This window comes from Ptychodera flava, chromosome 7 (genome assembly GCF_041260155.1).
Source record: "Ptychodera flava strain L36383 chromosome 7, AS_Pfla_20210202, whole genome shotgun sequence".
NCBI classification, from domain to species: Eukaryota; Metazoa; Hemichordata; class Enteropneusta; family Ptychoderidae; genus Ptychodera; species Ptychodera flava.
Genome location: NC_091934.1, coordinates 32,233,504 through 32,249,570, shown reverse-complemented (window position 1 = coordinate 32,249,570; position 16,067 = coordinate 32,233,504). Strand labels below are relative to the sequence as shown.

At 35.7% G+C, this 16,067-nt stretch overlaps 1 protein-coding gene and 1 long non-coding RNA gene across 5 annotated transcripts in view; one reads left to right on the top strand and one right to left on the bottom strand.

The window, feature by feature from the left end:
• Positions 1-6,921, top strand: part of LOC139137299 (uncharacterized) — a 24,617-nt gene extending 17,696 nt beyond the window's left edge. The window contains exon 3 of the long non-coding RNA XR_011553363.1: positions 6,316-6,921. This is a non-coding gene — a long non-coding RNA (uncharacterized lncRNA). The remainder of the gene's footprint in view (positions 1-6,315) is intronic.
• On the bottom strand, positions 5,386-16,067 carry LOC139137297 (transforming growth factor-beta-induced protein ig-h3-like). 4 transcript variants are annotated; one of them, XM_070705315.1, is made up of 7 exons: positions 15,864-16,034; positions 11,261-11,387; positions 10,440-10,641; positions 9,075-9,292; positions 8,070-8,259; positions 6,447-6,656; positions 5,386-6,071 (listed from the first exon to the last, which is right to left on the bottom strand). In XM_070705315.1, the coding sequence occupies exons 3-7, from the start codon at positions 10,627-10,629 to the stop codon at positions 5,944-5,946; spliced, it is 936 nt and encodes a 311-aa protein (XP_070561416.1). In that variant the 5' UTR covers positions 10,630-10,641; positions 11,261-11,387; positions 15,864-16,034; the 3' UTR covers positions 5,386-5,943. The 4 variants fall into 4 exon arrangements, with proteins under 4 accessions (XP_070561416.1, XP_070561417.1, XP_070561414.1 ...); XM_070705316.1 differs by lacking the exon at positions 11,261-11,387 and having other exon boundaries at positions 15,928-16,067; XM_070705313.1 differs by lacking the exon at positions 11,261-11,387 and having other exon boundaries at positions 15,864-16,032.

Below are 16,067 nucleotides of genomic sequence, written 5' to 3'. Positions count from 1 at the left end.
GGGGGTCTACGTGCACCCCCGCCACAGGATAACAAACCTGTATTTTTCAGAACCCTTGGGATCCCTAGAATACGAAATGGAATTTTAACAGAAAAAATATAGGGACGCAATAGCTGTTATGGTCATGTTTTGAAGGGTACCGCAAAATCACGATTTTCCAAGCCAAATGCATTTTCATCAAATCTGTCTTCTTGTAAGTCATGTGCTGAGCTCATTTTTTAACATAACCTCAATTGTTTGGTATCATTAGAAAGGGAATTTATTCTTCTTTAAGATGACATATTGCATTATGCAATATCTTCGACAGTTTTTGTCAAATATAACAAAAACTTACCCCTTACCCCAAAATTTAACATTACAAATTACAGAAAATCTCAAATTCTACCAATTTTTTAGCTAGGCATAAAAAAAATGCAATGCTTTGTCTGAAATCTGTTTTATTTGATAGAGGGACATGTCAGAATTATGAAATAGACTTTTAACAGAAAAAATATTGGGAATCTACATCTGTAACAGTCATATTTTGAAGGGTACTGCAAAATAATAGTGTTGCAGATTTGCATGCATTTTTGTTAAATTTGTCTTCTTATAAGTTATCTGCTGAGCTTGTTTTTGAATACAACCTGGCTTGTTAGGTATCATTAGAGAGATAATTTACTAATCTTTAGAATGACATATTGTAACATGCAGTATCATCTATATTTTTCATGATATATAACCAAAACTTACCCCATACCCCAAAGTTTACATTAAAAATTTCAGTCATAGCTAAAACCAAATTCTACCATTTTTTTTGCTTGACACAAAAAATCTGGCCGTTTTTGCTATTAAATCTATTTTATTTGTTACAAGGACATGTCAGAATTATGAAATAGACTTTTAACAGAAAAAATATTGGGAATCTACATCTGTAACAGTCATATTTTGAAGGGTACCGCAAAATCATAGTGTAGCAGATTTGCATGCATTTTTGTTAAAACTGTCTTCTTATAAGTTATCTGGTGAGCTTGTTTTTGAATATAACCTGGCTTGTTAGGTATCATAAGAGAGATAATTTACTAATCTTTAGAACGACATATTGTAACATGCATTATCTTCTATATTTTTCATGATATATAACCAAAACTTTCTTCTTATAAGTTATCTGCTGAGCTTGATTTTGAATATAACCTGGCTTGTTAGGTATCATAAGAGAGATAATTTACTAATCTTTAATATGACATATTGTAACATGCAATATCTTCTATAGTTTTCATGATATATAACCAAAACTTACCCCATACCCCAAAGTTTACATTGAAAATTTCAGTCATAGCTAAAACCAAATTCTACCATTTTTTTTGCTTGACACAAAAAATCTGGCCGTTTTTGCTATTAAATCTATTTTATTTGTTACAAGAACATGTCAGAATTATGAAATAGACTTTTAACAGAAAAAATATTGGGAATCTACATCTGTAACGGTCATATTTTGAAGGGTACTACAAAATCATAGTGTAGCCGATTTGCATGCATTTTTGTTAAATTTGTCTTCTTATAAGTTATCTGCTGAGCTTGTTTTTTAATACAACCTGGCTTGTTAGGTATCATTAGAGAGATAATTTACTAATCTTTAGAACGACATATTGTAACATGCATTATCTTATAGAATTCCAATCTTTTTTCTCTTAAAAGTCTATTTTATATTTTTGACATGATCCGTTACCGAATGAAATAGATTTCATACAAATAAATGCCGGAATTTATATGTCTAGGTAAAGAAAATGGTAGAATTTGATTTCAGCTATGACTGAAATTTTCAATGAAAACTTTGGGGTAAGGGGTAAGTTTTGGTTATATACAATGAAAATTATAGAAGATACTGCATGTTACAACATGTCATTCTAAAGATTAGTAAATTATCTCTCTAATGATACCTAACAAGCCAGGTTGTATTCAAAAACAAGCTCACCAGATAACTTATAAGAAGACAAATTTAACAAAAATGCATGCAAATCTGCTACACTATGATTTTGTAGTACCCTTCAAAATATGACTGTTACAGATGTAGATTCCCAATATTTTTTCTGTTAAAAGTCTATTTCATAATTCTGACATGTCCTTGTAACAAATAAAATAGATTTAATAGCAAAAACGGCCAGATTTTTTGTGTCAAGCAAAAAAAAATGGTAGAATTTGGTTTTAGCTATGACTGAAATTTTCAATGTAAACTTTTGGGTATGGGGTGAGTTTTGGTTATATATCATGAAAATATAGAAGATAATGCATGTTACAATATGTCGTTCTAAAGATTAGTAAATTATCTCTCTAATGATACCTAACAAGCCAGGTTGTATTCAAAAACAAGCTCACCAGATAACTTATAAGAAGACAAATTTAACAAAAATGCATGCAAATCGGCTACACTATGATTTTGTAGTACCCTTCAAAATATGACCGTTACAGATGTAGATTCCCAATATTTTTTCTGTTAAAAGTCTATTTCATAATTCTGACATTCTCTTGTAACAAATAAAATAGATTTAATAGCAAAAACGGCCAGATTTTTTGTGTCAAGCAAAAAAAATTGTAGAATTTGGTTTTAGCTATGACTGAAATTTTCAATGTAAATTTTGGGGTATGGGGTGAGTTTTGGTTATATACCATGAAAACTATAGATGATACTGCATGTTACAATATGTCATTCTAAAGATTAGTAAATTATCTCTCTAATGATACCTAACAAACCAGGTTGTATTCAAAAACAAGCTCAGCAGATAACTTATAAGAAGACAAATTTAACAAAAATGCATGCAAATCTGCTACACTATGATTTTGCGGTACCCTTCAAAATATGACCGTTACAGATGTAGATTCTCAATATTTTTTCTGTTAAAAGTCTATTTCATAATTCTGACATGTTCCTGTAACAAATAAAATAGATCTAATAGCAAAAACGGCCAGATTTTTTGTGTCAAGCAAAAAAAATGGTAGAATTTGGTTTTAGCTATGACTGAAATTTTCAATGTAAATTTTGGGGTATGGGGTGAGTTTTGGTTATATATCATGAAAAACTATAGAAGATAATGCATGTTACAATATGTCGTTCTAAAGATTAGTAAATTATCTCTCTTATGATACCTAACAAGCCAGGTTGTATTCAAAAACAAGCTCACCAGATAACTTATAAGAAGACAGTTTTAACAAAAATGCATGCAAATCTGCTACACTATGATTTTGCGGTACCCTTCAAAATATGACTGTTACAGATGTAGATTCCCAATATTTTTTCTGTTAAAAGTCTATTTCATAATTCTGACATGTCCTTGTAACAAATAAAATAGATTTAATAGCAAAAACGGATATTGCATGTTACAATATGTCATATTAAAGATTAGTAAATTATCTCTCTAATGATACCTAACAAGCCAGGTTGTATTCAAAAACAAGCTCACCAGATAACTTATAAGAAGACAAATTTAACAAAAATGCATGCAAATCGGCTACACTATGATTTTGTAGTACCCTTCAAAATATGACCGTTACAGATGTAGATTCCCAATATTTTTTCTGTTAAAAGTCTATTTCATAATTCTGACATGTTCTTGTAACAAATAAAATAGATTTAATAGCAAAAACGGCCAGATTTTTTGTGTCAAGCAAAAAAAATGGTAGAATTTGGTTTTAGCTATGACTGAAATTTTCAATGTAAACTTTGGGGTATGGGGTAAGTTTTGGTTATATATCATGAAAACTATAGAAGATATTGCATGTTACAATATGTCATATTAAAGATTAGTAAATTATCTCTCTTATGATACCTAACAAGCCAGGTTATATTCAAAATCAAGCTCAGCAGATAACTTATAAGAAGAAAGTTTTGGTTATATATCATGAAAAATATAGAAGATAATGCATGTTACAATATGTCGTTCTAAAGATTAGTAAATTATCTCTCTTATGATACCTAACAAGCTAGGTTATATTCAAAAACAAGCTCACCAGATAACTTATAAGAAGACAGTTTTAACAAAAATGCATGCAAATCTGCTACACTATGATTTTGCGGTACCCTTCAAAATATGACTGTTACAGATGTAGATTCCCAATATTTTTTCTGTTAAAAGTCTATTTCATAATTCTGACATGTCCTTGTAACAAATAAAATAGATTTAATAGCAAAAACGGCCAGATTTTTTGTGTCAAGCAAAAAAAATGGTAGAATTTGGTTTTAGCTATGACTGAAATTTTTAATGTAAACTTTGGGGTATGGGGTAAGTTTTGGTTATATATCATGAAAAATATAGAAGATAATGCATGTTACAATATGTCGTTCTAAAGATTAGTAAATTATCTCTCTAATGATACCTAACAAGCCAGGTTGTATTCAAAAACAAGCTCAGCAGATAACTTATAAGAAGACAAATTTAACAAAAATGCATGCAAATCTGCAACACTATTATTTTGCAGTACCCTTCAAAATATGACTGTTACAGATGTAGATTCCCAATATTTTTTCTGTTAAAAGTCTATTTCATAATTCTGACATGTCCCTCTATCAAATAAAACAGATTTCAGACAAAGCATTGCATTTTTTTTATGCCTAGCTAAAAAATTGGTAGAATTTGAGATTTTCTGTAATTTGTAATGTTAAATTTTGGGGTAAGGGGTAAGTTTTTGTTATATTTGACAAAAACTGTCGAAGATATTGCATAATGCAATATGTCATCTTAAAGAAGAATAAATTCCCTTTCTAATGATACCAAACAATTGAGGTTATGCTAAAAAATGAGCTCAGCACATGACTTACAAGAAGACAGATTTGATGAAAATGCATTTGGCTTGGAAAATCGTGATTTTGCGGTACCCTTCAAAACATGACCATAACAGCTATTGCGTCCCTATATTTTTTCTGTTAAAATTCCATTTCGTATTCTAGGGATCCCAAGGGTTCTGAAAAATACAGGTTTGCTATCCTGTGGCGGGGGTGCACGTAGACCCCCTCTAGCCCACGGACTAATTATATAAATTCAAGAAACCTTGGTAGGCAAATTTTGATTGGCCGCAAAGCACCATCTTCCAAGGATGTTTGCTAATCTTTCATACTTGTGCCGCTTTTCAAACCCCACTCACTTCGAAAAGCGCCCAACAGCCCTTCATCAACATGATAAAACGTTTAATAGTTGATTATTTGCCTTATGTTTTCTTTTCAAATGGCTAAATGGAATATTGACTGGTCGTGGTATACCACGGATTGTCGTTCAATCAAGAAGTTGGAGAGCACCATTCTAGTTCAAGACTCATCAAATCAACGAACAAAATTACGCCTTTTTGCTGTACAAAATCTGTGCGTAATAGCTGGCGAAGTACAAACATACAGAAATTCAAACAATCCTTTAATGCTGTTCCATATAGTATCAATTTATTCAGTTATACATTATTTTACCTATTGTCATATTCCCTGAGTAGAATAAGAAGTAGTAACAGTAATGAAATATACAGAATTGGCATTTGCATAAATCTCTATCGAATGGCGATTTGTAGGACTTGTCACTCAATTAAGGATTGGACCATCAGATGTTCGAAAGGTAGTCAGGATGCTGGTATGCAATGTATTTTTACCGCGTTCCCAAATTGATGAATTACTTTTTTCAAAATCTACACATGTTTTGTGAACAAACTTCATGTGAATATCTTGTTTCAAATATTTAGCATGGTAACATGTGAATCCCCCTCTGTTAATCAACCCTCCGAATTAGCACAAATGTAATCCGTAAAAAACTGGCAGAATATCAGATTGCAAACAATTACAATCCTGTCAACGTCGGAATGATATGATCAGAAAGATGTACCGTACTGATGTTGTTCTATATATCACCTTTCGTCACCGATGGTGTTCAAGAATTAATTGTCATTAGAGTTCAAATAACCGCCTGTCCAAGCTGTTGTGGAATTGAAACCATGTTAAAAGTTGACATCATTTGAGAGTTGGCCGAGTTGCTCAGGTCTGAGGACGTTGTCAATCATGTATAAGACTCCATTCGCTGCGGGAGTTGGGTCCTGTAGTGGTACACCTTGCACTTCTACGCAATCTGACGAAAAAGAGAAAAAAAATTTAAAAAATAAAGCTACCGTTTAAATAGGTTCCTTAGGCACTTTATATACTATATGACTGATTCAGAACCTATAGCGAACAAATCTTGCAAAAAACATTGATACTTAACACCCACTTGTGTATTGTTTGTACTTAGGGCCAAAGGTAGATAAATCAAATCAAATAATGACTTGCGAGCAACCTTATTCAAAAAATTCCTGGAAATTATCTTCTCGTTGCAGGAGAGTGAATAAAAGACAGTATCCGAACAGACGCAGAACGAACAGGAGGGAGAAATAAGTGCTTTCTAGGCGACACGAGTTTAAGTGTTGAACTAAACGCATTTGTCACAACGTATGGATTTGAATCTTACCTGAACCTGTGTGAATCTGTACATGCTGTCCAGATTGCGAGAGCAGAGAACCCTCCGGGAGACCAGGAAGAAAGTAGGTTCCGTTCGCAATATGGAGTTTCAAGACATTCTCGAGTATTGTTGGGTTGTTCAACAAGCTATCAAGAACACCGGGAGGGAGTTGTTCAAAAGCCGCATTAGATGGTGCAAATACAGTGAACGGGCCTGGTTCTGTTTCAATAGAAAGGAAAGAATACGTCTCATTGCATGGTATTCACACTACAACATTTATGCTGTAATACGTTTCATCATTTCCATATGATTATTAAGCAAAAATAAATCCAGACTTATCCATCGTTAGCACCAAGTACTTTAGAGTGCAAATACTGGCGTCATACATTCCCACCACATGCGTGCGTGTGTTATGGTTGTGAAGCGTTGAGTAAATAACATTGTGTCTGTTTGTCGCATTTCATAAGAAGATAGGTGTGTAGATCATCCCAAATTTTTTATTAGAATAATTTTTAATGTAAATAAATGATGAGTTTTAATAGTTAAGCAAAGTGTTCTTCTTGGCACTGAGAAAGAAAGGCGATTAGGTTTATACAGCTGGTTGATCTTTGTTCCGTGTTAAGTCGATAAATGAACGGACGGACAGAAAAAGCATGGTGTGAGTATAAGAAATTGCAGCTTTAAGAGGTTGAAATTAGCAGTTTACTTGATCAGAAAAAAATCAGTTTTCGTTGGGCTTTTTCTCTCAGAAGTGAATTCGGTAATAGTCATTGTTATTAGTCATTGTAGAATATTCATTTACAGTATCGGAATACAGTTAGCACATGAATAACATATCGGTCTTTTGGTCAAAGGGGCGTCCATGGCGTACGTTCTTTGAATAGACGTCCGCGTATTATACAACACTTAATGAAATGCAGTCGGAAGTACTAGAATGTGATTAGGTGACAGGTATTAGGAGTCTCAAACTTATATCACACTTGTTGGTCTACCGCTCGTGAGGGCGCAATTCAAGCTCTTGGAGTAACGAGAATTGTTAACGACTTATTTGTCTGAAAATTAAAAGGTTAATTCATCTCCAATCAATAGCGCTAACACATGGCTGGACTTCAAATGACCGTACATTTAAGGCAACATATCTCTTTAGTACGTAATTTGTACGATGACCCCGTTATTTGTTCATGATTGTGAAAGAGAATTCAGTAAAGAATACAGAAAAGTTTGAGCAAAAGTCTTTCGATTTCGAAGTACATACAACATTAAGGTAGTATGCGCCTTGAAAGTTAAGGACCTAAACTCTAGCTCAAACTTTCCTTAATGAAACTTTCAACAGTTCTCTTATCAAACTGAGAATCAAAATCAGGAGTGAGCGTGCAAAGTTTGGTCCCGAGAAACATTTGCATATATTTAAAAATACAAAATGCCCACCACCCCTGTGTAAAGTCTATGTGGAAACTAAAAATTTTGATTTTGAAAAACTAAGACGGTGAAAATTTTTCTGACTCCAAGAACTCTAGAATGAGCTCCCACAAGTGATAGATCTGAAAAGATTTGTAAAACAGATGAGTCCTAATATCTGTTATCCAGTCGCATTCTACCACACTGTATGATAGAACCTAGGGTGTTACATACCCTTCAGAGCAGACTGCATGCCTGCAGTCTTCAGAGCAGTCTGTAGAGTTGAAAACTCTGGACGATTGCCTATCAACCATCCGATACTTTGATTGACTGATGATGGAAATATGCCGTTAATGAAGTGGACAACACCGTTGGAGGCCAAGTGATCTGCACTAGTTACAACAATGCCATCTACCGTCACAACCTGAATTGAAAATGTCAAATATTGTACGTATGTTATTCGATGCATATTCTATCACTATACTGATATGGACAGTGACCATGACATGAACGTCAATTTGAATGGTGTGAAAGAGGGACCGTGGTTATAACTGGTAATCACAGTACAATCCAACCTGTGTATAGTTGTCACACCGTAGGGTACGAGAAAAAAGTTACAACTATATGGAGATAGATTTTGTACTGAGAGTCGATTTGGCATTTCTTTAGCTGAAAGTGGTCGACTGGGTGATGATAACAGAAAGCAGTAGTATAAAATTCACTGCCATAAATATGTTGAAAATTATGATTCATGCTTTCAGTTTTGACTGAAAACCGTGCGGGGAAGATATATTTGGTCAAAACAGACTCATTTTTCGATTCCAGTCCGAACATTCTGACAAAGATCATTCAGAGTCAGATATGACGACTATCATACACAGGGTTTGCACCAAACTGGAGGAATTACATGTGACCAATAACATCATAAAAGGGACAGCTACTCTGTTGAGTGCCTCTCATGTAAATTGTAACTGGACTGTCATGGGGTGACCACTAGGAGGATGTGGCTGCTCTGTAACGGCGACCACCTAAACTGGTTTGACTGTTTATATAATACTGACAAGTGTTCTGGGCAAATATAATGGATCCATTTGTATCCAGCTCTCAAACAAGACGATACCCGCTTGAACACAAACTATCACTGCATGTAAAACGTTTTGTGCCTATTCGCACCAGTTCAGTTTTGCCTGAATGCAGATGATTTTTGATCGGATTCGTAAAAGCCATACGACAACTTACCTCACTGCCAGTCTCGTATATGTTAGCTCTGAGTCGATTTCCCTGCAAAGGCTTCAACAGATCGTCGTTGCTAAGGGAGGATGACATGACGATACCAGGAACCGTGTGATGGTCTACAAATACCTTCATTGCGGGAACATCCAGACGATAATAATGGCAGAGCCAGGGATCGGCGGTGAGGTATGCCGAGTTGATTGGAGCGAACAAAGTGAAAGGCCCTGAAAAGGACAACGTACATTAGGCAATCGTTAAAGTGGCATGCGCCTCGAGAACAGATATTTGGACCCTCAAATTTTTCCAATTCTTTTCTGAACTACCACTAGGGGTTCACTTTAAAACTCTTGGTGTGAGAAAACTTTTTGCCGACTTAATTTTTCCAAAATCGAAAACTTCATTTTTTTCTACATAGAGTTAACACAGAGACGGCGGCCATTTTGAATTTCAAAAATCGGTAACTTTTGGGTAATTTGTTTCTATAGGACCAAAATTTGCACGGTAACCCCAGATTTTTATTCTTGATTTTCAAAGAGAGTGGTTTAAATATTCTCCGAGAAAAGTTTATGCAAAAGTTTAAGTCTTTCATTTTCGAGGCGCATACTATGATAAGTCTATAATAAAGACAAGGAAGGAGGCATTGTAGATCGAATGAAGATTTTGGCAAATACCCCCATATTTCCATGACAACCGTGCCGGGTCAACCATCCTTGATGGTACCTTGGACGTGATTATGCTCGGCAGAAGATAGCGTATTAATTAATCTCGGCACACGGGCTACATGTCTGCCAATGTCTGGATGAGAGTCGCGTAAAAGGCTAAAGCGACGAAATTTTGGAGAGGACTATCGTGACATAAACCTGAATACCCTGCCACTAAAGCTTTCCATTCTCGCAATGTAATTCACACAATGTGTCCATAAGCGCTCTCATTAAATTAAGATATCTTACAAATATTCGGCCGACCAAAGAACTTCAGCTTTTTCTGTCCTTTCTTAAGACTTTTATGACAAGTGGAGCATTCAAAAGAAAGAGTCCCATGTCGCGAGTTATTTCCTCAAATGATTTCAAACAGTCAGCTTTGAGAGGAAGTTGTCAAACTTTAAAAGACAAATTATATTTACTTTCTGAAATTACATTTGTTGCTGGATTTGCTTGCACGGTTTTAGGAACAAAGAGCATTAGGGAATAAAGTTGATGGAAAACAAAATGTATATCATCGGCGCAAAAAAACGTCAATATACGTCAACAGTGCATCAAAACGAAAGGAAATTATTGTCAAAACACAACATAGCGTGTATACTGAAGTCCTGCAGCATATAAAAAGAGAAAATGCGAGACAGTGGAAAAGATATTCCAAAGATATATTTACCTTTGCCAGTCAGTGCAACGTCAAGTCCATCGGTTACTATTGTTCGTACATACTCAGATGCCCCAAGCATGTTTGCAACCTCTAACACATTTAAGTCGGCGGTAAAGAGCTTTTCTTTCGGCAAATCATCTGTTGCCACGGCTGCGCCCAGACAAAGGAAAAAAATGACTGATGTCTTCATGTCCAACATTTCTTCGTTTTACTGTGGTTAGATCGGAGGGATGGTGAGGGGTGCTCTGTTGAACTATTTTGTGCCTTATATACAATTTCAGAGCGTTTTAATCATAGTCGTTATCTACATAAATCATTCGAGATTTCTTTCGTTATTTAATGAACGCTAATGTTGCATTCATAAATACTGGTGGGGGAGGGGTTATAGGAATTTCAATGAAAACCTTATTTTTTCAGACCCCCTAACACTCCGAGGAAAAACTTCACCCCCCCCCTCTACTACCCACACAATTTTCAAATCTTCCTTAGTCATTGACCTCTCGTTATTTTTGAAAGCAGCCTAACCTTACACAATGGACACTCGATTTTGCATAGTTGACGTGGCAAAGTTAATTGGTAACTTTCAAGTTTGATGCCCTTTACTTCATCACGACCTATATGAATGGCTAGAACTTTAAATGCCCATCTTTAATAGGTGTTGGCTGTTGTGGTTTGGTAAAACAACACAGTAAACTTTTAGTTTCATATGGCAAAGTGAAATTTCATCAACTAAATCAGAGTCAGCTGAGTTATCTCTGTCACTGTCTCTGTCTGTATGAAGTGACAGTGACACTGCCCATTGGCAGTTGTGTGGCAAAACACGTAATTACCTAGATTAATTTATCAGCCGTGTTCTTGTTCTACTCCCCATAGCATGTTGAACTGTCCAGTATTCAGCTTGTCAACACAGTCTGACTGTGTGTTTGTTGTGCGTTCGCATCAATTTCAGCCTGGACTCTAATCCAATCATCAAGAATAATGTTTACATATACAGTTTTTTTGAGAAGCTGAATATAATGCCTTTCTGTATGTTGTAGGGAGACAGCAAGAAACTTTATTTGATCATAGCAGAGAAATATTGAAACAAATATTATCAAGAGTTCCAGCTTCTGCCCGTTGCAAGGTCAATGGCATCCGTGCTCTTTCCGATTTGACGTGCTATTTGATTGCAAAGAAATATAGTTTTGACTACCGCCACATAACAAGATAACACGATTGGAACTAATTTGGGATAATTGGATAGTGAAGTAATGTCGGTTAAATCTGCAAATGTAAGCTCATCTGCTTTTCTTTTTAAGTTACACACTTGTTTTTAGGTGTAATTAGTAATGCAACAGTCAGCTATAGCGCATCTAACATTTTTGAAAATTTTGAACGATATGAAGATCCAATTTTCCCAAATCACTTCCAATCGTGTTCAACCCAGAGTAAAAACTTCAAATCCCCCTCTACTACCCCAAGAATTTTCACCCCCCCCCTAAATTCCTTCACCTTTCTCAAGTATTTGTAACAGTCTAATCTTAAACAATGGACCTCCGATTGTTTAGTCGTCAGTGACTAAGTTAATTGATAACTACACATGCCTGATGACCTTCACTTCGACACGGCTTATATGAGTAGCCAGAACTTCGAATTTCAAAGTTTAATAGATGTGGGCCGTCGTGGTTTTGTAACGCAACACGGTAAACTTTTAGTTCTAATTTGCAGTTTTGCTCACTAAAATATAATGATTCGAATGGTATGCCGGCATCCAACATGAGATTATAACGGAGAACACACCTTCGTTTCTTGATCTAGCGTCAGGAAAATCGACTTTGTGAATGTCATACAACAGAAACATTCAAACTTTCGAACACTCATCGAAGATATAGATTTCTTCTGTAGTAATGGCGAAGCAAACTTGGATTACAATCTTTCATATATCCAATGCAGAAAATGGCATGCCTTCTAAAAGGAACATAAAATTGCTCGTTGTGTGAATCAACCAGACACAACGAAGAAAAATATTTTTATTTGATCGAGGTACTTGATACGGGGCCGCCAGTATCATAAATTTCTACGGCCAGTGAGCTCCAACGTTACTGTCAACGCAGTTTGTTGCTCCTCCATTGTTACATGTTTTCACTTTAAACAGAAAATGATTTGTCTGCATCTCCATCGTAATGCAATGTATAGTTTCACGTGGTGCTTGTCTTTGTTGTTGCTGCGTGTTGTTTTACTTTGTTCTTTGTACATTGTTCGGCTTCATTTTTAGTGTAGTTGATTGTACGGTGCCTGCAAATGTACCTGTGGTTTACATTAATAAATTGATGAATAAATAAATAAACAGATTCTATAAATATATTCTCCTCAAAATAGGGATCCTTGACCACCGCTTTAAGGTGGAGCTGCCTGTTGCCAACAGTTTTTTTCAAAGCAATATTTCTCATCAAAGATGACAAGGAACCCCCTCATACTATATATTTTCAAAAAGCAGAGGCTCTAAACTTCAGTATGGTAGCAAGAGTTTACTAAAAGGATGAAGTTGGTGTATATTTGGGGTAAAAAACGTCAATTTTGGTATTAATGATAAAATTAATTTAAGTCAAAAACTTGACGCTATTTTCTGAAATGTAATATTTCACTTGAAAGAAGAGTATTTATAGAAAAAAAAATAACTATTTTATTTTGCATTATCTATCGTCATGCTAAACTGGCAAGGGTTGAAAGACTGACACTCAAAAGTGATTAAAATCATGATTAGAAAAATTAAAATACCTCTTATTCAAAATCTAAGAACTTTATCGCCAAACAAAAAATCAGTTTTGTTATATAGCATTTAAAGAACATGTTGTGAAAATTTCAGAAAATTTGACCCAACCTGAGTGGAGTTAAATTCTTTGGAAATTTTGAAATTGCGACGAAAAAGAAGCCAGGAAATCGGGCGATTTGCATACATTTGCATAAATTAACACTTCTGTATCACGCAACTTATGACTGCTTGACAAGCTAAAAGGTGAACATAACCAATGTGTTAATCTTGGGTCAACAAATTAATTAAAATTGAATGAACATTTGCAAAAAAGTGATTTTTGAGCAAAATGCGCTGTGTTGGGGTGCAGCCCCCCTAAATGAAATGTACAACCATAGTGAGACGCAGGATACGAAAACTCGATGGCTCTGATCTGTCGACTTAAGGTGGTATGCACCTCGAAAGTGAAAGACTTAAACTTTTGCTCTAAATTTCTTCAAGGAATCTTTCAATCATTCTTATTCAAAATCAAGAATAAAAATAGGCGGTTACCGTGCAAATTTTGGTCCCAGAGAAACAAATTACCCAAGATTTACCGATATTAGAAATTCAAAATGGCCACCATCCCTAGCTGTGTTAACTCTATGCAGAAAAATAAAAATTTTCGAATTTCGAAAAACTAAGCCAGTGAAAAGTTTTCTTTCACCTTGAGCTTTAAAATGAACCCCCACATGTGGTATATCAGAAGAGAATTGTAAATGTTTGACAGTCCGAATTTCTGTCCCCGAGGTGCGTTCTACCTTAAGTGAATGTTCAAAGAAAATACACTGTATGTATGTCCAAAAGCACAACTTGTCACGACGCTACTCGCATGCATTGCAGCATAGTTGATACTGTTGCGTTCGTTGGTGGGGAAATACAATTAGAGGTATCACAACGCAAAGCTAACATACCAAGATGTTGGTTGGATCTTTATCACGAGATGGCAAACGGGACACTCCAAGTCTAGTATTGTTTTCTATTGCACATTCTCTGCGTCAAATTTCTACACGTTTTCTAAACTTACCTAACTTACAAAATTGTCGTCATTTTACAATGGTCATCACATGGAAATTTCCGTCAGTCTTTGATTGTTTCTTCAAGATTAAACAAGATCACACCATGGAATATTTGACTGATAACCAATGAAAGGTGTGACGCTGAACATTGTTGAACGAACGTTTACACGCCTTGGCCACGTGAAGGACGCTTCGAGATAAGAAAAGTTTAGAAAAGTGTGGAAATTTGACGCAGGGAGTGTGCAATAGAAAACAATTCTAGACTTGGAATGTCGCGTTTGCCATCTTGTAATAATCAATTGTCGTCATTATACAATGGTCATCACATGGAAATTTCATTACGGGAATCCTCCATTAACTTAGGAATACCCGACTTCCCTAGAGGATCAATTTCACAGACCTGCCTTTCCTACAATGGCACTAGCCGGATTAGATAAACATAACAATGGAAAATTCACTCCTTGGGCACTAAAAGTCTTCTGTTTGTCACCCGAGTTGGTCAGGCAAGAACTCGAGTTTCAGGTACCATGCAAGTTAATGCAGCCTTCCCCTAATGTACACTACATTACGATGGAGATGCAGACAGTGGAAACAAGAAACAATGCAACAAACTTCGTTGACAAAAACGGTGGAGATTCTCCCAAATCACTTCCAATCGTGTTCAACCCAGAGTAAAAGCTTCAAATCCCCCTCTACTACCCCAAGAATTTTCAAATCCCCAAAATTCCTTCACCTTTCTTTCTCACCTTTGTGACAGTCTAATCTTAAACAATGGACCTCCGCTTGTGCAGACGTCAATGATTAAATTAATTGATAACTTAACACGCCTGACGTCCTTCACTTCGACACGATCTATTTGAATAGCCAGAGCTTCAAATTTCAAAGTTAAATAGATGTGGGCCGTCGTAGTTTTGAAACACAACATGGTAAACTTTTAGTTCCAATTTGCAATTGGGCTCATTAAAATACAATAATTCGAATGGTACATTTGCAGGCACCGTACAATCAACTACACTAAAAATGAAGCCGAACAATGTACAAAGAACATAGTAAAACAACACGCAGCAACAACAAAGACAAGCATCACGTGAAGCTATACACTACATTACGATGGAGATGCAGACAGTGTAAACATGTAACAATGGAGGAGCAACAAACTTCGTTGACAATAACGTTGGAGCTCACGGGCCTTAGAAACTTATGATACTGACTGCCATCTATCAACTACCTAGATCAAACTAAGATCTTTTTCTTCGTTGTGTCTGGTTGATTCACACAACAAGTAATTTCATGGTTTATGAGAAGGCATGGCATTTTCCGCATTGGATGTATGAACGATTGTAATCCAAATTTGCCATGACTAAAGAAAAAATCTATATCTTCGATGAATTTTCTATATTTTGACAGTTTCTGTTGTATGACATCCACAAGGTCGTTTTTTCCTGAGGCCAGATCAAGAGAGAAATGTGTGTTCTCCGTTATAATCTCACGTTTGCATGCCTGCATACCATTTGAATCATTGTATTTTAAAGAGACAACAGCGTGTATCGCAAACTAATGGTACTTTTGGAATAAGCTTGCAATGGTAGAAAAACCAAATAAACCCATCCCTCTCCAAAAAAACCCCAAAAAACAAAACACTACCTGTTATCTAACACAAGGCGACGCGAAAAGAAACTTTTTGCTCAGACAACGCCAGTTTGCTTACGGTCTACGCTCCCGCAAAGAGATACCCAACTCCCGACGTTGTCTCACCATTCTCTGACGGTTGGCCTTGAGAAGGAACACCGTCATCAAAACGTCATCAAAACGGAATAAACTGAAAGAGTAAACATTTAGTTGACTGTT

Excerpts from the sequence above, each read along its gene's own strand:
- LOC139137297 (XM_070705316.1), bottom strand. The coding sequence starts at position 10,629 with ATGTTGGACATGAAGACATCAGTCATTTTTTTCCTTTGTCTGGGCGCA. Across the intron at positions 9,293-10,439 it reads CGTTGCACTGACTGGCAAAG|GGCCTTTCACTTTGTTCGCT; the intron begins GTAAATATATCT and ends TGTCCTTTTCAG. Across the intron at positions 6,072-6,446 it reads ACAGATTCACACAGGTTCAG|ATTGCGTAGAAGTGCAAGGT; the intron begins GTAAGATTCAAA and ends CTTTTTCGTCAG.